Source organism: Phyllobates terribilis, unplaced genomic scaffold, assembly GCF_046119375.1.
Source record: "Phyllobates terribilis strain yellow unplaced genomic scaffold, ASM4611937v1 Scaffold_2__4_contigs__length_985480577, whole genome shotgun sequence".
NCBI classification, from domain to species: Eukaryota; Metazoa; Chordata; class Amphibia; order Anura; family Dendrobatidae; genus Phyllobates; species Phyllobates terribilis.
The window spans coordinates 700,405,504-700,427,251 of NW_027362762.1; the positions used below are offsets into that span (position 1 = coordinate 700,405,504).

The 21,748-nt window shown below is 44.0% G+C and overlaps 1 protein-coding gene across 2 annotated transcripts in view; it reads right to left on the reverse strand.

Annotated features, from left to right (window-relative positions):
* Window positions 1-915: 915 nt before the first annotated feature.
* Window positions 916-21,748, reverse strand: part of LOC141225898 (serine/threonine-protein kinase 38) — a 78,577-nt gene continuing 57,744 nt past the window's right edge. For both annotated transcript variants that reach the window (XM_073667110.1, XM_073667111.1), the window contains 5 exons: window positions 21,128-21,245; window positions 20,195-20,318; window positions 15,425-15,520; window positions 8,475-8,569; window positions 916-5,953 (listed from right to left, as the gene is read on the reverse strand). In XM_073667110.1, the coding sequence (XP_073523211.1) occupies window positions 5,823-5,953; window positions 8,475-8,569; window positions 15,425-15,520; window positions 20,195-20,318; window positions 21,128-21,245 (564 nt within the window). In that variant the 3' untranslated portion in view covers window positions 916-5,822. The remainder of the gene's footprint in view (window positions 5,954-8,474; window positions 8,570-15,424; window positions 15,521-20,194; window positions 20,319-21,127; window positions 21,246-21,748) is intronic.

Here is a 21,748-nt window from a genome sequence, read left to right on the forward strand (position 1 = left end):
CCTCCTCAAGAGCAGAGTTTGCATCAATTAAATCATTGTGTGAACGGGCAATTTTAGATTCCACGTGCGCAGTTCTTTCTCTTAGTTAATGTCCCTCAAGTTCAACTAGCACTTCTAAAAGTGTTCCTCATGTGAGGTACACAGAGAGCTTAGAATCTTTTGCATTGTGCCCTTAGTAAGTGGGATGTCTGAATTCTCACCTCTGCCAAGCGAGTCAGAGGTCCCAAAAGCTCTTTTATGCCAGGAGGATTGTGAGGCAGCAAAGGGAGATGCTATCTTGTGTGCATCTGAGACTGCAGAAGGAGAACTTCCATTAAAAAAAAACAAAAAACAATTGGTGATCTTAGCCAGAGAGCTGCGTTTACGAGACTGATTCCTACTCAACATGTACTATGGTCGAAAGAGCACAGATTTACAAAGTTACACAAGTGACATGAGCCACTTTAGGAATCTGCGTGCTACAGCTTAGTGCTCCAGTAGTCAGTGCTATCAGCATTCAGGCCATGCCCCCCATATTTAAAAGGTATGCCACTAATCTTTGGCTTTGGGGCGTTCAAACGAATAAGTGAAATTTCACAAAACATTTAAAAAGTTCTATTTTACCTTTTGAGAAATTCTATAGCTAAGGCTAAGGCTAGATGTGATCCAATGTTGATGGGAGTGAAGCAGCTAGAATTGTAGGTGCTCACCTCTGGAATAGGTAGAAGACTGCTGCATCACTTTACCCAAACGATCAGGCGAATAGGCAAACCAGTGGTGTGGATTGATGACCATTGGTGCAGGCAAGTGGTAATGGTGGAAAAAAATGGGAAACGGAGCAAGCTGTCTTAGCAGATCACTGCCAAGACAGTACACTTAATTTCCCATTTTTTTCCTCCATTATCGATGCAGCTTTAAAGGACTCAAAACAAAAACTCATTTTTTACAAATTTTATTTTTAAAAATGACAGACATTACATGCATAGAAACATAGATCAAAAGTGTCTACAATTTTTTTCCCCCAAAACAGGTAGTTTGTGGCAATCATACAGTACAACTACAGAAAACACCTGTACATCAGAGAATGGGCAACATTGAACAACTGGAAATGAATACTAGCATGTGGAAATGAGAATTGAATACTATAGAAAAAGTTTGGTCTGTCTTGCATTTGAGAAGCTACAAAAGCATTTCATTTTACTATCATTTACTTTGCGCCATGAGCATATACATATGTATCGTACAAACCAGATATGAGCCATTTCCTATTAAAGGTATTGCTAGGGATTAGGAAAAAGGCCTGGTCTGTCGAACACTTAAATATACATAACATTGTCTCTTTGTACATTTTTTGAGCCCTATCAAAGAGTAAGAAATTATCCTGGCAGTAGAAAACTGTAAAAATGTTGTTAAGAAAAGTGCAATTAAGAACTCAAGGGTGTGTATATAGATATAAAAAAAACCCAGCAACTAAATAACACATTGAAAAATGTAGCGGTCATTCAATGCATATAACAATAATCAGGCTACTCCGATTTTATATAAATTCACCACATGTGCAAAGGCAAAAGTTGTGCAAATTCTATATGTCCAATGCAATGGCTTCATAAGTGGAGTGATAAAAATTTTCTCAATGTATCTGTGTGAGACATGATCATATAAAGGCATTCAAAATATCAAAGCATGATGGGTTAATGTAGATAGCAGCTAAATTATTGTATGAGAAGTTGTGCAGCTTTAATATTCTTTGCGTTTAAAGTTGATGCCCTCAGAATTATCAATTTATTAAATTTCATTTTTACTAGAATTTTAAATGTATTAAATATTCCCATCTACAGGCTCAAAAGACACCCTAATCATGTCCAGGTGCCAGAGGGTGTACTGCTGATTTAGGGCGGGGACCACACATTCAGGTGCCATTATGGCCAGAATGTCCATGCCCAGCAGTGGTCATTGACTGCCGCAGGTTGGCAGAGAGCCATACTGTGAGGTCCTATACTGGGGACAGTTCACCGTCTGACATTCATGGTCCAAATATGGACCGGCCGTGGGTCTCCCAACATGAATTCAGCAGCCTTATAGGCATATATGATACTATGGAGTTTGGGTCAGAAGACCAGCAGCCGATCCAGATATCTCAGTCCATAACGTGACCGTGGCCATCTGTGAAACGAGACCAAGTTTATTAGTGCTCTAACGTAATGCCCTTGGCAGCTGCGTCAATGGGACAAAATTAGGGCAGGTTTTCTCCATATAGATGAAAATTATGAACAATTCCATCCATTGACTGTTTCACTTCATAGTTATTTTCAAGATCTGTTTGCAAAGAACATTAGAACATTTCCAAACTCCATTCTAGAATGAATAGTCTCCACTGCCAAAAATGATTTTAGTACACGTCAATGAGACATTGGGGTCTTTCACTCCGATCGATTTCAATAGGCTGTGTCAGGTATTGCAGCTCATCCTTATTTAGGTATATGTAGCACAGTTTCAGAAAAGGGGGAGACCTGGAGCATACAAATGATTCACTAAGCTGTTTACGCCAACTTTCTTCCAAAAAACTGCTTGAAATGTCATAAAGTGTAGCAATTTTTGGCTTTTTACGACATTCCCGGTTAGCTGCACCAATTTTGAGAGAGCGGATCTTAGAACAAAGGGGATGGGCAACAAAATGTATTATATTTTACACCAAAAAGAGGTGTAAATTACAACAGAAATGTACTACAGTCCCCGACTAGAATACATTTCTTACGACTGGGCATAGCAGATGGAAGAGTAACCAAATTCATTAACAGGCGAATGCCTCGCTTCTATTACCCCAGCGCACTTTTTAACAAGACGCCAGATTGGCGACTCGGGGCCGTGGTATTTAATCAATATCTAAAATATTGTTTAAATGTAAAAAAAAAAAATAAAAAAAAATGTAAAAGTTAGAAAGGGGTTGTCCGGGACTTTTATATTAATGGCCTATTCTTAGGATAGGTCATCAGTATCTAATCGGTGGGTGTGAGACCCCCGGCACTCTCCACATACAAGCTCTTCCCCATGCTGTCAGCTGCCAGATGTGCTCAATTGTAGAGCTGCACAACACAGCGGTCTAATTGCTCTGCTTTGCAGGAGGGCCTCCGGACCACCAGTGTCTCCCTCTTAAACTTCTGGTACAAGATACAGCCAAATGCATTGCTGGAACTGCTCTGAGTCAATACAAGCCTTTATACTCTATAGGCCTCATTTATCAAAGTGGTCTAAAAGAAAGGCCGCTCTCGTGGTCCACAGCAACCAATCAGATCTCAGTTCTTAAAACAGCTCTGGTAAAATGAAAGCTATGCTATGATTGGTCGCTTTGGGACACAAGTTTTCTTTGATAAATCTGCCCCAATATGTACAGAAAATAGAAGTGATTGTATAAGTAAAAGCATACATATTGGAAATGCCAGACTACAAAGGGTAATAAACCTCAATATCTACAAAATGAAGAATTCAGGCTTGCTTTAGCATGCAATTGAACCAGACATTAGATTCGTCTTAAAGCGTTTTTTTTTGTTTTATTTAAATGGGAGTACCTTCTCCAAAATCAGCACTATTCCACTTATTCAGGAACAGTTTTCTTTATCTTCTGAGCCTCTCAGTTCCAAAGTTATACCCCCTGGTAATAATAGTGCAAATTTTCTCTACAACCAGCTGAGCGTGTTCCACACATATTCTCTATGGGAATTCGATTTTTCTCCTTTGATGCTGGTCAATTAAAACATGGCTGCATCCCCAGAGTAGTCTGGCATACGCCCAGTTAGTTCAAGGGAAAATGTACATCTTTATTACCAGGAGGCATAACTTTGGAATGGAGGGGCCCAGAAGAAAAAGAAATAATGTTCAAGAATCAGTGGAACAGCGGCAATTGGAGGAGGTACGCATTTTAAATGAGAAAAATTATTATGCTCCTACCTTCCCACTGATATGCTCATTAAGCTTCCATGAAAGCATGTTTTATTCTAAGCTCAGCTTGGAAAGTTAAGGAGATTCCAGGAAAAATCCATTCCATTGTCAAAGACTTGTCGCACAGATATCACACTGCCAGTAGATCCAATAATTATAGACATGATTGTCCAACATGATCCTAAAGTCTATGGCCAGCAAATAGGATATGACTGTATACAACAAAGAGAATATAGATTGGTGCACTAATTGGAAATGACATCTATCCTTGCCAGGGGAAGCCAAGCCAGAAGGGTATGGGTCTTTTAGACGTCAATGTGTCCACCAAGTTGTCTAAGGTGATGATACGCCAGGAAAACCTCAGCGGTGTTTTTCCTTAAGCAGCTTTGTTGGTGTCTTTTCTGTCGATCTTGCATTGGCTTTTCAGCCGATGTCTTTTTATTTATTTTTTTTTTGCAACTTAAACTTTAAATAGCAAGAAAAGAATACACATGCTACTTCTTTTAACAAGGTCCCGGCTTTCGAAGCCTGAAGCGATTACAAGTGACAAAAGACGAACATATCACGACTTCCTGTGCATTATGTTCATCCTTTATAGCATTTTTTAGCACTTTTTCAGGCGGGTTCCAGGCGGCATCAGCCTGAAAAAGACGTTGTGTACACATGAAATGAAATCGGTTTCATTTCATGTCCAATTAATTTATCACATGGCTATGTATTAACAATAAATTCACAGAATTAAAGACACTTTTAATATCAAGACTAATTCCCATTTTATAGGAGAATACAAAGTATTGTATGCATGTTGTAAGTCTTGTCGATGATTACTGGCCATACCTGACATATCGCTATTGGGAGTGCAGTAATGTTCCATCTCCCATATGGACCTGGTGGGTATTTAACGTAGAGAATGAACCTATTAATGATGCGAAGGAGAGATAGTAGCATGCATTTGGTCACCATGTTCGTGAAGCTTACAAAATGTAAGACAAAATAGTCTTCGAAATTCTACAAAAAAAAAGGGTCAAAAAAGTTAGAAAAAAACCCCCACCTCCCCTTCTTTACTCACAGAAAATCACAGTGGGCCATTTTAACATCAAAGATCAAGGAAAAAGGAGATGTAGGCACAATTAAAATGCCATCAAAGTCCATATATATTATACACACATTAGCCCTTTCATGAGTAAGGCACCACATCCCGGTGTTGCATACCATTGGAAAAAGAACAAACAAAGCACTTTTATGCCATTTTATAGCAAACAACATTCTCAAAAGCAATTACCAAAAAAGAAAAAAAAAAAGAAGGAAAATCCAAATATTCCACACGAGGTTATATCTGAGAACATAGTTCTTGAATAAATAGGCCAAGTCCAAAAGCACACTTTCATGAAAAAGGGTCCCCAAATACCAAGTTTGTTGACTTTAAAGAATCATAGATAGCCAAGTTAACGCATTATAAGTGCAGAGTAAAGCTGGTGCTAAACATCGTTCTTAAAGCTATGGACACATACATACAGAATACAGTCAAGTCAAACTTCTATTCAGTACCAAGCAACCCTCCTTTCTTTTTAAATTACTCTATGCAAATTTGAAGGGCACCAGTAACACAATTCAGCTATTCCTTAATGCTGCAGATGTAAGCTGGGATGCTAAGGGGCAACGATACAACCAGACTTGGCATTACGCTGATTTTACACACGACTGTTCCAATGCTGGATTGTGGGTGATGATCTGCAGGATGGCCTCCGTTTTGTTACAATTCAGTTTGTTGTATTTTCCAAGAAATACAGACTATAAAAATATGGAAGCTTGAATTTTTCCAATGGTGTTTTTCGAGCGACAGCATCAACCATGCCAGCATATAAGAAACGCAGGTTTAGGAAACATGAGCATAAGTCTGGATACAATCACTTCCGGGGTTTGCTAAAGGTTGGCATGGCTCCTCTGGCTGTTAGCCCTTCAAAGCGTTTGTACGTGTAATTGATGAAGACCCAGTCCTTGTTCTTAAAGTCAGAGTCGGGATGGTTGCTTGCAACACCTATGGAAAAAAAAAAAAATTAATTAAAGAAGGTGTTCACTACTTTTACATTGATGCCCTATCCGTAGGATAGGGCATCAATGTCTGATCGGCCAGGGTCCAGCACCCGGCACCTCCGCCGATCAGCTGTTATCATGCTGCCGACATCCGCCTCCAATTCAATGGGAGGCGGATGTGCAGTACCCTGCGGCAGCCACTACAACTAGACGGGCAAGCTCTGCAAGTAAGCACTTCGGCTGGCGGATCCTGACCGATCAGACATTGATGCCCTAGTATCGACTGGTTTATCCTTTAAAGGGCTGCAGGGTCATATTAATGGTTGAGGGGGTGAGGAGAGGGGTTTAAGTTTCTAACAGGCTCCCTTTGACCCCTTCCCGACATGGCAATTTTTCATTTTAGCACTTTCGAATCTTTCTCCTCTTCCAAGAGCTGTCATTTTTATTTTTCTATCAATATAGCCATATGACTGCCTGTTTTTTTTTTTTGGGACGAGCAGTACTTTAGAATGACACCATCCATTTTAACATGTGATGTACAGGAAAAAAATGTTTTAAGTGCGACTAAATTGCAAAAAAAGTGAAATTCCGCAATTAGTTTTTGGGGGTTTTGTTTTATGCAGTTTATTATATGGTAAAAATGACCTGGCAATAGGATTCTTCAGGTCAGTATGATTGCAGCGATAATTAACTTCTATAATTATTTATTTAAGTGGTGAAAAACAAAACAAAACACAACTAAAAAAAGTTAGATCATGCTGGCATTTTCCAAAACCAGTAAAGTTTTCACTTTTCGGTCGATGGGGCTGTGTGACGGTTTGTTTTTTGCAACCTGAGCTAACATTTCTATTGATAACATTTTGGGATAGATTTGATTGCCTCTTATTAATTTTTTTTGATGGGTTGCGCCCAAAATTCTGGCGTTTTGATTCTCTTTCTAATTATGGCATTTACCGATCGGGTTAATTAATTTTATATTTTGATAGATCGGACTTTCACAGATGTGGAGATACCACATAGGTGTATTCATTTTTTTTTTATTCTTTATTTCTAATGGGGGAAGAGGGGATTGATTTGAACTTCTAGATTTTTTTTTCATATATAAAAAAAATTAAATTGACAAATTTGTACTGTATTTTGTAGTCCTTAGTGGATTTGAACCTGCGATTGCCTGATCGCTTGTACTATATAGAGCAGTACCTCAGTATTGCAGTATTTAGTAAAAATCAGTCTCTTATGAACGCCAGCAACGAGCTGGCCATCATAGAAGTGCTATCATTATAGACACGGGGGTCTTAGTGCTGTCATTATAGACGCAGGGGGGGCCGATGGGACAGTGCTCCCCCCAAGTCACGTGCTGTAAATGCTGCCGTCAGTGATTGACAGTGGCATTTAACTAGTTAACTTCAGTGGATGAAGCTCAGCTGCACTCACAGATAATAAAGACAAATGATAAATGACGTTTCAGAGAAAAAGTTTGAAGGGAATCTGTCAGCAGGATTTCACATCCCAAACTGATTTATATGTGCACGTAGCTCTTTCAAAAGACAAGTAAAGAGATACCCTTACATGGCCAGTTGGCTCTTAGGTTACTGGGAAATCAGTATTTAAATTGATATGAAAATAAGGCTGAAGAACCATTTGTAGATCTGAAGCCTCTGTCACTCCAGCTCTATTCTGCGCTGATCGCCGCCACCTCCAGCTTCAGCTCAGGAAGTAGGTGGTGGTGGTGCTGGGCTGGGCATAAAGCCGGAGTGACAGAGGCTTCAGATCTTCAACCTCATTTGCATATTAAATTAAACATTGATTTCTCAGTAATGAAAGAAAGGCCATGTAAAAGGTATTGCTGGACTTTAATAGAGCTACATGTGCTTATAAATAGTTTGAGGGCTAATTCTTGCCGATCGCTTCTCACTGTACCACTCTAGTTGATTGACAGATCTCTTCAGATGTGTACAAATGGGAGAGACATGTGCGGGACGGCGCTGGACTAGTCAGGTCTCTCCCTATAGTCCTTGTTTGGATCTGCAAACTATGTTTTATACGAAACACCGTAGCGATTCAAAGAAAAACAAACCTGGCTGCAATCATTCAGCCAGGCTCCAATTCATGCTGCACCTGGTTCGTGGAGCATGAATCGATGGACAGGTTCCCTTTGAAAAGAATGGTAAAACATGCCAATACACTCAGGAAAAAGAACTCCAAGCACATCATTAGGATATGCCATCGCTTTACGATCAGTGGGGTCAGACCACCGATTCAGCAATGCAACACCTTCACAATCTCTTTATGCAGAGAGGTGCTCCGGGGCAGGTTATATTCCTCTACATCTGGGTGGTTGGGAGCACCGCTGTGCACCGATTCAGTACGATGCTTATCTTCATTATCAGGATTGGTGGGGGACTTTCACAATCATGAAGGAGGTCTGTGACTATACAGAAGCTCATATTCAGACATATCACAGATCTCTGCCAGGGTCTTGCACCAGAATTTGTAGTGTCAGTACTAACATTCTAGACACTCACCCATCGGTTTGAGAATGTCAGAGTCTGGAAATTCATCAAAATTTGAGGTGTCGTCAATACTTTTTATTTCAATAGGTATTGCAGCAGGTCTTTCCCTGTAGAAAAAACAATGTATTTAATAAAGTCATTTCTCGCTGTTATTTTTTTCTATTACTAACAGCCTAACGACAAGAAAATAAAAATCATTGTAGTGATTTCTAATATCTTCTGAGTCTCAGTATATGACATTGATCGGATTAATCTCAACATCTACAGTACAGACCAAAAGTTTGGACACACCTTCTCATTTAAAGATTCTTCTTTATTTTCTTGACTATGGAAATTGTACATTCACACTGAAGGCACCAAAACTATGAATTAACACATGTGGAATTATATACTTAACAAAAAAGTGTGAAACAACTGAAAATATGTCTTATATTCTAGGTTCTTCAAAGTAGCCACCTTTTGCTTTGATGACTGCTTTACACACTCTTGGCATTCTCTTGATGAGCTTCAAGAAGTAGTTACCGGAAATGGTCTTCCAACAATCTTGAAGGAGTTCCCAGAGATGCTTAGCACTTGTTGGCCCTTTTGCCTTCACTCTGCGGTCCAGCTCACCCCAAACTATCTCGATTGGGTTCAGGTCTGGTGACTGTGGAGGCCAGGTCATCTGGCGTAGCACCCCATCACTCTCCTCCTTGGTCAAATAGCCCTTACACAGCCTGGAGGTGTGTTTGGGGTCATTGTCCTGTAGAAAAATAAATGGTGGTCCAACTAAACGCAAACCGGATGGAATAGCATGCCGCTGCAAGATGCTGTGGTAGCCATGCTGGTTCAGTATGCCTTCAATTTTGAATAAATCCCCAACAGTGTCAGCAGCAAAGCACCCCCACACCATCACACCTCCTCATCCATGCTTCATGGTGGGAACCAGGCATGTAGAGTCCATCCGTTCACCTTTTCTGCGTCGCACAAAGACACGGTGGTTGGAACCAAAGATCTCAAATTTGGACTCATCAGACCAAAGTACAGATTTCCTCTGGTCTAATGTCCATTCCTTGTGTTCTTTAGCCCAAACAAGTCTCTTCTGCTTGTTGCCTGTCCTTAGCAGTGGTTTCCTAGCAGCTATTTTACCATGAAGGCCTGCTGCACAAAGTCTCCTCTTAACAGATGTTGTAGAGATGTGTCTGCTGCTAGAACTCTGTGTGGCACTGACCTGGTCTCTAATCTGAGCTGTTAACCTGCGATTTCTGAGGCTGGTGACTCGGATAAACTTATCCTCAGAAGCAGAGGTGACTCTAGGTCTTCCTTTCCTGGGGCAGTCCTCATGTGAGCCAGTATCTTTGTAGCGCTTGATGGCTTTTGCAACTGCACTTGGGGACACTTTCAAAGTTTTCCCAATTTTTCGGACTGACTGACCTTCATTTCTTAAAGTAATGATGGCCACTCGTTTTTCTTTACTTAGCTGCTTTTTCCTTGCCATAATACAAATTCTAACAGTCTATTCAGTAGGACTATCAGCTGTGTATCCACCAGACTTCTGCACAACACAACTGGTGGTCCCAACCCCATTTATAAGGCAAGAAATCCCACCTATTAAACCTGACAGGGCACACCTGTGAAGTGAAAACCATTTCCGGTGACTACCTCTTGAAGCTCATCAAGAGAATGCCAAGAGTGTGCAAAGCAGTCATCAAAGCAAAAGGTGGCTACTTTGAAGAACCTAGAATATAAGACATATTTTCAGTTGTTTCACACTTTTTTGTTAAGTATATAATTCCACATGTGTTAATTCATAGTTTTGATGCCTTCAGTGTGAATGTACAATTTTCATAGTCATGATAATACAGAAAAATCTTTAAATGAGGTGTGTCCAAACTTTTGGTCTGTACTGTAGGTCTCTACTATATGTCAGAAGATACTCAATGGTGCACATAAAGTTCAAGAAACACCTATAGGGAATCTGTCACATTGAACACAAGGTCTGACCTGCAGGCAGCATGTTATAGGGCAGGAAGACCTCAACAAAATAATATATACTTACAAAACTACTGAATGTATTATATTTATAGCATTTTAGTAACTTATTCATTTAAATGTCGGCTCAAGTGTGTATGAATATACCCGATTAGGTCTGCCCGCTGGACTCCTTAGCCCAGGGTTCCCCAACTCCAGTCCTCAAGGCCCACCAACAGGTCATGTTTTCAGGATTTCCTTAGTATTGCACAGGTGATGTAACTATTGCCTGTGCTGATGATGGAATTATCACCTGTGCAATACTAAGGAAATCCTGAAAACATGACCTGTTGGTGGGCCTTGAGGACTGGAGTTGGGGAACCCTGCCTTAGCCCACAATAAGCCAGTTTGTAAATGAATAAATTACAAGTTATAATTAGTGTTGAGCATTCCGATACTGAAATATCGGGTATCGGCCGATATTCGCGGTATCGGAATTCCGATACTTAATTCCGATACTTTTACAATATCGAATACCGGAATCGGAAGTTCCCATAATTCCTGTGCTCTGCAGTGTCTCTGAAGGATGACAAGCTGGATGGCAGCGCTCAGCTGAGATCCAGCCTGTCATCAGAATGCCATCCCAGCGTGGGAGAATTCTCCTGATTGTTTAAAAGCCGGCGGGCGGTAAAAAGCCGCCGGCTTTTAAACAATCACACAGCCCCATACTGCTTCCCCGCAGCCTCCCACCCCGATCCTCCGCTCCCCTCGCCACCTCCCATCCCGATCGTAAGTTAGGACTTACATGAACTTTCCCACGGTCGCACAGGTCAGCCTCACCTCCCAGACCCGTCATGATTGGTGTGTGTGGGTGTCTGTGCGATGTGTGCGGGTGTGCGCGGTGTCTGTGCGATGTCTGCGGGTGTGTGCGGTGTCTGTGCGATGTGTGCGGGTGTGGGCGGTGTCTGTGCGATGTCTGCGCGAGTGTGTGCGGTGTCTGTGCGATGTCTGCGGGTGTGCGCGTGCAGGCAGACATAGGCCGATGTGACACTACTACTCCCATCGGCCTATGTCTGTCCCCCGTCCACTCGTGCCAGCAGGATCAGCTCGATGGGAGCAGTAGTTCCCATCAGCCTGATCCTGCTATTTAAATTGCCCTACTGTGTCCCCAATAAATGTTAAATACATGTCATTGGTGGCCAGTGGTTACCTACAGTAAATTAGTTCATACATTACCGGTCCCCACCGATCGCCACCTAAAATAAAGTAAAAAATAAAAAACTACACCTATACTCACCTAGACACCTAATTCCCCGAAGCCATCGATCTCCTGTAATAAAATATAAAATAATAAACCACAACCTTATCCTTACCCCTCCGTAGTAGTCCACGAGTGTCCCACGAAGATCTCCAGTTTAGAGCAGCCACATAGAATGTGACCGCTCTGAACCGCTGCCGCCGCTAGAATGACGGGGCCGTAAAGCAGCCCCGTCATTGCATAAGCGGGTTCACCGGAGTTCAGGCAGCGCTGCTCCGGTCAGCTCCTTTACGGCCCTGCTGTATCGTGAGAAATTCCCACGGTACAGCAGTGCCGTAAAGGAGGTCTCCGGAGCTGCGCTGCCTGAATGCACTCCGGTGACCTCAGTCAGTGGCTCCCGCTGCCGGGAGCGGACGTGTTCCCGGCAGCGTGAGCTTACAGCAGCCATGCACAGCTGTCATCATCTCCAGATGTGACAGCTGTGCATGGGAGATCAGCGCAGGAACGTGGACAGGTAACTATTTTTTTTTAGTAAACTAAGAATTAAATAAAATGGTGTGTTTTATTTCAAATAAATTCTTTTTTTCTGGGTGTAGTGTGTGTTTTTTCTTTTTAACACTTTTTAGGTTAGTAATGGGGGTGTCTTATAGACGCCCATCATTACTAACCTGGGCTTCATGGCAGCTGGCGCTGACATGAACCCCAGCCCTATTACCCCCTGCCACCGCACCAGGGCAGCGTGGAAGAGCGAGGCTAAGTGCCAGAAATGGCGCATCCTATGGATGCGCCATTTCTGGGGCGGCTGACGGCTGGTGTTTCTAGCCTGGGAGGGGGCCAATATTCATGGCTCCCTTCCTGGGCTATTAATATCAGCCCCCAGCTGTCTGCCTAGCCTTTGCTAGCTATTAAATTAGGGGGGACCCCACGTCATTTTTTTTGGGGGTCCCCCATTTTAATAGCTAGTAAAGGCTAGGTATTCAGCTGGGGGCTGATATTAGTAGTCTGGGAAGATCCGTGGGTATTACCCCCTTCCCAGGCTTCAAACATCTTCCCCAGCCGTCTGCTTAACCTCCGCTAGAGACTAAAATTATGGGGGATCCCACGCCAATTTTTTTTTTAAATAAATCCTTTATTTTAACACTAAATGACATTTGAGGAGTTAATAAAGATGCAGTCCCTAAATTATTATTTATTTTTTAATTAATTTCTCCCAAAAATTTTGACGTGGGCTTTGCCATATTTTTGTATGCCAGCCAGGTACAGCATCCAGCTTCTATGAACACGCCATTTTCCGGGGCGGCTGCGGACTGCAATTTGCAGCGGGTGGGGCCCAGAAAGCTTGGGCCTCCCTGCGCTGCGGATTCCAGCCCCCAGCTGCCTAGTTGTACCTGGCTGGACACAAAAATAGGGCGAAGCTCCACGTATTTTTTTTTTTAATTATTTCATGAAATTCATGAAATAATAAAGAAAAAAGGGCTTCCCTATATTGTTGTGTCCGGCCAGGTACAAATAGGCAGCTGGTGGTTGGGGGCAGCCCGTTCCTGCCTGCTGTACCTGGCTGGACCCAAATATAGTGCGAAGCTCCACGTCAATTTTTTTTTAATTATTTCAGGAAATTCATGAAATAATTAAAAAAAAATTGACGTGGAGCTTCGCCCTATTTTTGTGTCCAGCCAGGTACAACTAGGCAGCTGGGGGCTGGAATCTGCAGCGCAGGGAGGCCCAAGCTTTCTGGGCCCCACCCGCTGCAAATTGCAGTCCGCAGCCGCCCCGGAAAATGGCGCGTTCATAGAATTGCCATCTTCTGGCGCTGTACCCAACTTATCCAGGGCCCTGGTGCGGTGGCTCACTGGGTAATAAAGGGGTTAAGGCCAGCTTGGCATTATGAGCTGGCCCTAAGCCCGAAATTCATGGGGTCACGCCAATATTAGACATGACCACTATGAATTTCTAGTAAAGTATTTAAAAAAAACACAACACCCAGAATAAAGTCCTTTAATTGAAATAAAGACACAATTCTTTATTGTTCTAAATTAAACTATACTTACCATCACGCCCATTCCAGCTGAAGCCAACGATCTCCTGCAATAAAAGAAAAATAATAAACCAACCTCATCCTTACCTTCCCATGGATCCCACGACAGCTTCAGCTCTGCTACATCGAGATGACAGGCTGGACCGCAGCAGAACGCTGCCATCCAGCCTGTCATCCCGCAGACACTGAGAAGCGCAGGCATGCTTGCGCTCCTCAGTGTCTCTCTGTGACGGCATAAAGATGAGCCAAGTTCATGTCCAATGAACTTAGCTCACCTCATGCACCTCACTGACAGCGTGGGAAAATTCTCCTGCACTCAGCGCTTCAGCGTGAGAATTCTCCCACGCTGTCAGTGACGTGCATGAGGTGAGCCGAGTTCATTGTCGGCTCATCTTTATGCCGTCACAGAGAGACACTGAGGAGTGCACGCATGCCTGCGCTTCTCAGTGTCTGCGGGATGACAGGCTGGATGGCAGCGTTCTGCTGCGGTCCAGCCTGTCATCTCAATCTAGCAGAGCTGGAGCCGTCGTGGGAACCATGGAAAGGTAAGGATGATGTTGCTTCATTATTTTTCTTTTATTGCAGGAGATCGTTGGCTTCAGCTGGAATGGGCGTGACGGTAAGTATGGTTTAATTTAGAACAATAAAGAATTGTGTGTTTATTTCAATTAAAGGACTTTATTCTGGGTGTTTGTGGTTTTTTTTTAACTTTCACTATGGGGTTAGTAATGGGGGTGTCTTATAGACGCCTCTCCATTACTAACCTGGGCTTGATGTCAGCTGGCATTATAAGCTGACATCAACCCAAGCCCTATTACCCCACTGCCACCGCTACAGGGCAGTGGGAAGAGCGAGGCTAAGTGCCAGAATTGGCGCATCCTATGGATGCGCCATTTCTGGGGCGGTTGACGGCTGGTGTTTCTAGCCTGGGAGGGGGCCAATATTCATGGCTCCCTTCCTGGGCTATTAATATCAGCCCCCAGCTGTCTGCCTAGCCTTTGCTAGCTATTAAAATAGGGGGGACCCCACGTCATTTTTTTGGGGGGGTCCCCCATTTTAATAGCTAGTAAGGGCTAGGTATTCAGCTGGGGGCTGATATTAGTAGCCTGGGAAGCTCCGTGGGTATTACCCCCTTCCCAGGCTTCAAACATCTGCCCCAGCCGTCTGCTTAACCTCCGCTAGAGACTAAAATTAAGGGGAACCCCACGCCAATTTTTTTTTTAAATAAATCCTTTATTTTAACACTAAATGACAAGTACAGTAAGCAACACTGTCGCTGTACTTATTATATATGTGACTGACATGTTTCTATCTATCTAATCTATGTGTGAAGCTCTATTCTTTCTGTTGTAAATTGTCGGGTACCGGTGTATGCGCTGATGAATTGCCGGCTTTTCGCGTAATACATTCTACATTATTCTTAGTTGTTTTACTTCATGTAGAATTAACCTACAAGGAAAGAAAGGGTTTATTTTCATTCCGATATTAGTGTCCCATTGACTTGCATTGGTTTCCGGTATCGGAATCGGCGATATCCGATACTTTTCGAGTATCGGTCCGATCCAATCCGATACGATATTTCCTGATATCGGAAGGTATCGCTCAACACTAGTTATAATCAAATTACAGAACTCTATTCTGACCCGTAGCATGCTTCTTGTAGGCCTGGCCACTGTTCAGGTTGGCCAGTTTCTTTCAAAATAACAAAAAAACACCTACCTTATATGTTCCCAGTCAACGCCTTCAAAGAAAGGGTTTGTTTTTATCTCTTCCACCCCTGAAGCTCCAACTCTTTGTTCCCAATCACAACAAAACCTGAAAGACCCCCCAAAAAATTAATAAAAAAGTAGTGTCACAATATTAAAACAAATGTGTGATCAGAAAATGACCAATTGTTTAAATTGGGTTGTTGTGTAACATTTAATTAAGGACTTTTCTTTTCGTATCTCGAAAAAAATAAAATTAGTAATCTTTGAATTTCATAGTGGCCACTAGGGCTATTTCAGACTCATACTTTCGTTTAGAGTTTTCAGTAGTCTCCATCATTGGAGGCAGGATTACAAGTACAGGCTTCAATACAAAAAGGTAAGATCCAAGTCTCATCATTGTGGCTATGTACATGTGTTGTTTCCTGAAACAACAGGAAGTTAAGAGTCTAAAAAGGCCCCCAGTGCTCAGTATGAAAATTGAAAGATTACCAATTTATATTTTTAATACAGATTGTACCGAGGGCTTACATAGAAATAAGAAAATCTACGGTGAACTGTCACCACACAAATTATGTCAAAAGATGCTGTGCCAAATACCAGAAGAGAAGTAAGACGGTAATAGCAAAAGGAGGTGTTAGTAGGCACCAGACATCTACAATAACCAAACAACTAATTAATAGTAAATTGACTATGACGATTATATATCTGTAACAAAAATCTTTATTTATAACACAACAAACAAGTGTATTAAAACATACCTAAAAAACAAGAAAGTGCAAGAAATTAACCCCCTGAAATTAGGCAATATTATCAATATTATATATCAATATTATCAATATTGTAGAATATAAACACAAAACCAACTCCCTCAGTTTGGTCATTTTTGGGACAGTTTTGGTACACTATGTGGTCAGATAATAGGGCAATAGTATATTAAGTTGAAAGTACTTCTATGTATGTGGAAAATATATCATCACTGTAAAATAAGGTGATGTAGAAAGAAAAAAAACATACCTGTTACAAAAATATGCAAGGTTGAAAAATACAGGTATAATAATTTAATTTCTGCAACTTGAAAGATATAAGCGCAACAATGCTTGACAGCAGCCACATAGATAAAATAAAAAATAAATAAATAGTAATACAATATCCATACAGACCACCAGCATCTGGAACGGAGTGGGTAGGAGAACCCACGCGTTACGCCACATCCATGTGGCTTCCTCAGGGGTAAAGTTAACATAGAAATCACAGGCCCCCATGGCAAAAAAAAAAAAAAATAGATATATCCATATTGAAGCCCTTAAAGCAGAGGTCCCCAACCGCCGGTCCGCGGACCAGGACCGGGCCGTTGGGGTTTTTCATCCGGTCCGCGGCACCGCCACAGACAATCACTAAACATTGACAGTGTGCTCTGGTCTGCGGTGGCTCAGAGCACACTGTGTGGGGTGGATGCTGCCCGCTGTTCTAGACTCCCGCAGGGTAGACCTGTAGAGGACCTGTGATGACATCAAGGTACATAACTGTGATGTCACCACAGGTCCTGAAGCAGGATGAAGCAGGGGCGGAACTACCGCCCGTGCAGCCGGTTCATTGAACGGGGGCCCCGAGGGAGAGGGGGCCCCTCCAGCCTCCAGCAGGGCCGCCATCAGGGCATGACTGCCCTGACTCCAGTATGGGGCCCGGCCGGTAGGAGCCCCCTCGGAGCACCCTCTTGTGCGTCTCTCTCCTCATGGGGCCCCCGGCCCCATGCAAAGCGCCGGGTCCAGGACATCTCATAATTCCTCTGACTTCCGGTCATGTGACGGCGCCGTCACATGACCGGAAGGCAGGAGAACCTGGTGTCAGCGATTTGGACGAGCGCCAGGATTCTGCAGGGATCGCATGGGGGTAAGTATAACAAGTTTTATTTTTTTTTTAAATACAATTAACTAGGAGTGGGGGGAATGGGAGATGCACATGGGGGGGAGGGGAGAGATGAGAGATGCACATGGGGGGGAGGGGAGAGATGAGAGATGCACATGGGGGGGAGGGGAGAGATGAGAGATGCACATGGGGGGGAGGGGAGAGATGAGAGATGCACATGGGGGGGAGGGGAGAGATGAGAGATGCACATGGGGGGGAGGGGAGAGATGAGAGATGCACATGGGGGGGAGGGGAGAGATGAGAGATGCACATGGGGGGGAGGGGAGAGATGAGAGATGCACATGGGGGGGAGGGGAGAGATGAGAGATGCACATGGGGGGGAGGGGAGAGATGAGAGATGCACATGGGGGGGAGGGGAGAGATGAGAGATGCACATGGGGGGGAGGGGAGAGATGAGAGATGCACATGGGGGGGAGGGGAGAGATGAGAGATGCACATGGGGGGGATGAGAGATGCACATGGGGGGGATGAGAGATGCACATGGGGGGGATGAGAGATGCACATGGGGGGGATGAGAGATGCACATGGGGGGGATGAGAGATGCACATGGGGGGGATGAGAGATGCACATGGGGGGGATGAGAGATGCACATGGGGGGGATGAGAGATGCACATGGGGGGGATGAGAGATGCACATGGGGGGGATGAGAGATGCACGGGGGGTGGATGAGAGATGCACGGGGGGTGGATGAGAGATGCACGGGGGGTGGATGAGAGATGCACGGGGGGTGGATGAGAGATGCACGGGGGGTGGATGAGAGATGCACGGGGGGTGGATGAGAGATGCACGGGGGGTGGATGAGAGATGCACGGGGGGTGGATGAGAGATGCACGGGGGGTGGATGAGAGATGCACGGGGGGTGGATGAGAGATGCACGGGGGGTGGATGAGAGATGCACGGGGGGTGGATGAGAGATGCACGGGGGGTGGATGAGAGATGCACGGGGGGTGGATGAGAGATGCACGGGGGGTGGATGAGAGATGCACGGGGGGTGGATGAGAGATGCACGGGGGGTGGATGAGAGATGCACGGGGGGTGGATGAGAGATGCACGGGGGGTGGATGAGAGATGCACGGGGGGTGGATGAGAGATGCACGGGGGGTGGATGAGAGATGCACGGGGGGTGGATGAGAGATGCACGGGGGGTGGATGAGAGATGCACGGGGGGTGGATGAGAGATGCACGGGGGGTGGATGAGAGATGCACGGGGGGTGGATGAGAGATGCACGGAGGGGGATGAGAGATGCACGGAGGGGGATGAGAGATGCACGGGGGGGATGAGAGATGCACGGGGGGGATGAGAGATGCACGGGGGGGATGAGAGATGCACGGGGGGTGGATGAGAGATGCACGGGGGGTGGATGAGAGATGCACGGGGGGTGGATGAGAGATGCACGGGGGGTGGATGAGAGATGCACGGGGGGTGGATGAGAGATGCACGGAGGGGGATGAGAGATGCACATGGGGGGGTGAGAGATGCACATGGGGGGGGTGAGAGATGCACATGGGGGGGGGTTATGTTAACATAACTTTGTTGCCTTATGAAGGGCGGGGGGGCCCCCAAAAATTTCTTGCACAGGGGCCCACTACAGTCTGTGTCCGCCCCTGGGATGAAGTAAATGCAGCTGAACAGCAGCTGTCAGGACAGCTGCCCTGTCCTGCTGCAGGGCGTGATGGGGCCTCAGTGATGCGGCTCCTGGCACAGCACATTATGTGGGGCTCCTGGCATAGCTCCTGGCGGGGACCTGGTCTACACTATATGATAAGTATGCACTAAACTCCAAATCCCTCCATTACCCCGCCCCCATATGACCAAAGCCCCGCCCACTCCACCCCCTCCTTGCTGGGCCATGGAAAAATGATCTTGCTTCAAGCCGGTCCCTGGTGCAAAAAAGGTTGGGGACCACTGCCTTAAAGAATACCCCTTTTATAGCGATTTCAGAGTATGATGCTCCAAAAAATGACCCCACACACATGGAGTATGGTATTGCTACAATGAATCCAACCCCCACCCTCCCACACACACAGTTTCATCCCATATATAGTGTAGTATCTGTCAGTATGATGCTCTCACTCAGTAGGAGGGTTCTTACAGGCCACCACTCAGAATGGGAGCCCTTAATCCGCATAGGAGCCTGCACATCCCCCCCCACTGAGTATGGGAGGCTCCCACAGCCCCCCAACTCAGTATTGTGGCCCCCACCAGCCTCCCCACTGAGTATTGTGGCCCCCTTCAGCCTCTCCCCCCACTGAGCATTATGGCCCGCACCAACCCCCTCCACTCAGTATGATTGGCCCCCTACTGCTTCACTCTGTGCACTGTGAGTACGTAATCGCACCCGCAGTTCACAGAGTTCAACTCAAGATACGCAGTTGAATTGTAACACAGGTTGGGAAGGGAGAGGGGAAAGGGGAAAACATTCCCCCCCCCAAAAAAAAAGTACAATTAACACAAACCCCAGATTTAAACATTAGATTGCTTTAAAGCCAATATAAGATTATGGTACACCATTTAATAGATGAATAGTCCATAACATACCAATAAAGCCTCCATACATCCTAGAATGTCTGTCGGCCGGATGACCGTTTCGACGATCGTTCGGCAGGCAACTATCTCGGCCATCTCTCCAATGCACAGGATTGCTCGGCAGTAGCTTATCTCATGGAGAACTAAAGGATTGACCGCTAGAAATTGGATATGCCAGATCTCACCCGACATCATCTGTCCTATACACATTAGACTGTGGCAGAACCCATCGATATTGGTGGATTTGGCCAAAGTTAGTCTAATGTGAATGGGGGTTCAAGTGAAAAAGTTAGTATGGTAAATACATCCTTTCTGGAGGCCACTTACCTTAAGATAAGGTCCTTTGCCTTTTCTGAAATTGGAACCTCTGGAGGAAATGTTAATGTTTCCTTCCAGTTCATAACTTTCTTATATGTTTCTTGGGGTGTCTCAGAACAAAATGGAGGATAGCCTTTTGAAAAAGAAAAAAAAAATACAAAAAAGTGAACTTTGTAATATGTAACATTTTTTTAATGCAACTGTATGTAGGTACAGTACCATGCAGCTCAAGTAGTGCTAGTTTGGCATTACGTCTGGTGTCTAGAATAAATACTAAACAATACAGCTGTATACACCCATCAGCACGTAATACATGTAAATAGTCTTTTAAGATAGGAAGAAGACTTGAACTCTAGTGCCACCTACTGGACCCTTTAACGAGCCTCATTAAAGGGTCAATATTGACTTTTAGGACTGGTACATCTAAAAGGGTGGCAGTAGATCTTTATTCCTCTTTCTCTCAGAAGAGGCTGTTTGCATATTTAAATTCCCAGAAAAGTATTGCATGGCCTATAAAAGAGAATAGGAGCTGTTCTGCAGCACCCAGGAGTAGCCGCTACACACTAAACAAAGCGGCGCAGTGCATTTCTATTCAATGTGTTTACATCTAGTTGCGCCATCATTTATTAAAGCTGATCGGTGAAGGTGCCGGATGTGGGGGTATATTTTAAGAAAAGGTCATCAATATTAGATAGGCGTGGCTATATGATATTGTTGACCTAGCCCAAATATAAATCATCAAAATCTCGGCTCCTTAGGATAGGTCACCAAGATCTTGTGGCTCGATAACAGTTTTCAAAAAGTATTTCTGTAGAATAAACAGAGCAATTGACCCAAGTAGGCAACTCATTCTGAGAGTAACAGCTCAGCGATCACCAGGGAACAGCGAGTCCAGATGTGACAACCCCTTTAAAAACATGTACAGTACTTTAAAAGACTTACCAATTAACATTTCATACATTATGACCCCTAAAGACCACCAATCGCAGAGTTTGTTATAGCCAGTTTGTAAGAATACTTCTGGTGCTATGTAATCTGGAGTGCCAACTGTAGAAAATGCCTAAAAAAAAATTAAGAAAAGTAAAGTTACTCGTAAGCATTAACCCCTTCCCACCATGGACAGTTTTGTGCTTTTGTTTTTTCCTTCGCTTCTTCCAAGGTTCATAACTTTAATTTTTTCACCTACACTGACATATGAGGACTTGTTTTATGGCAGGACAAGTTGTAGTTTTGACTGACGCCATTCACTTAACTACCGAATGAACAGAAAAATTGGGGGGGGGGGGGGATTTGCGTGCAGTTGAAATAGTGAAAAAGAAGATAACACTATTCCACCATTGTTTTCTCGAGTCTTGTTTTTAGGACGTTCATTGCGTGGGAAATATGACACGGTTGCACGATTCTTCAGGTTAGTGCGATTATGACAATACTAAACTTTTTTTTGGTGAAAAAAATTTAAGAAATTTGTTATGTTTTTTTTTTTAAATCACCATTTACTGAGACTCAGAACTTTATACAGTTGAAACCAGAAGTTTACATACACTATATAAAAAGACACATTAG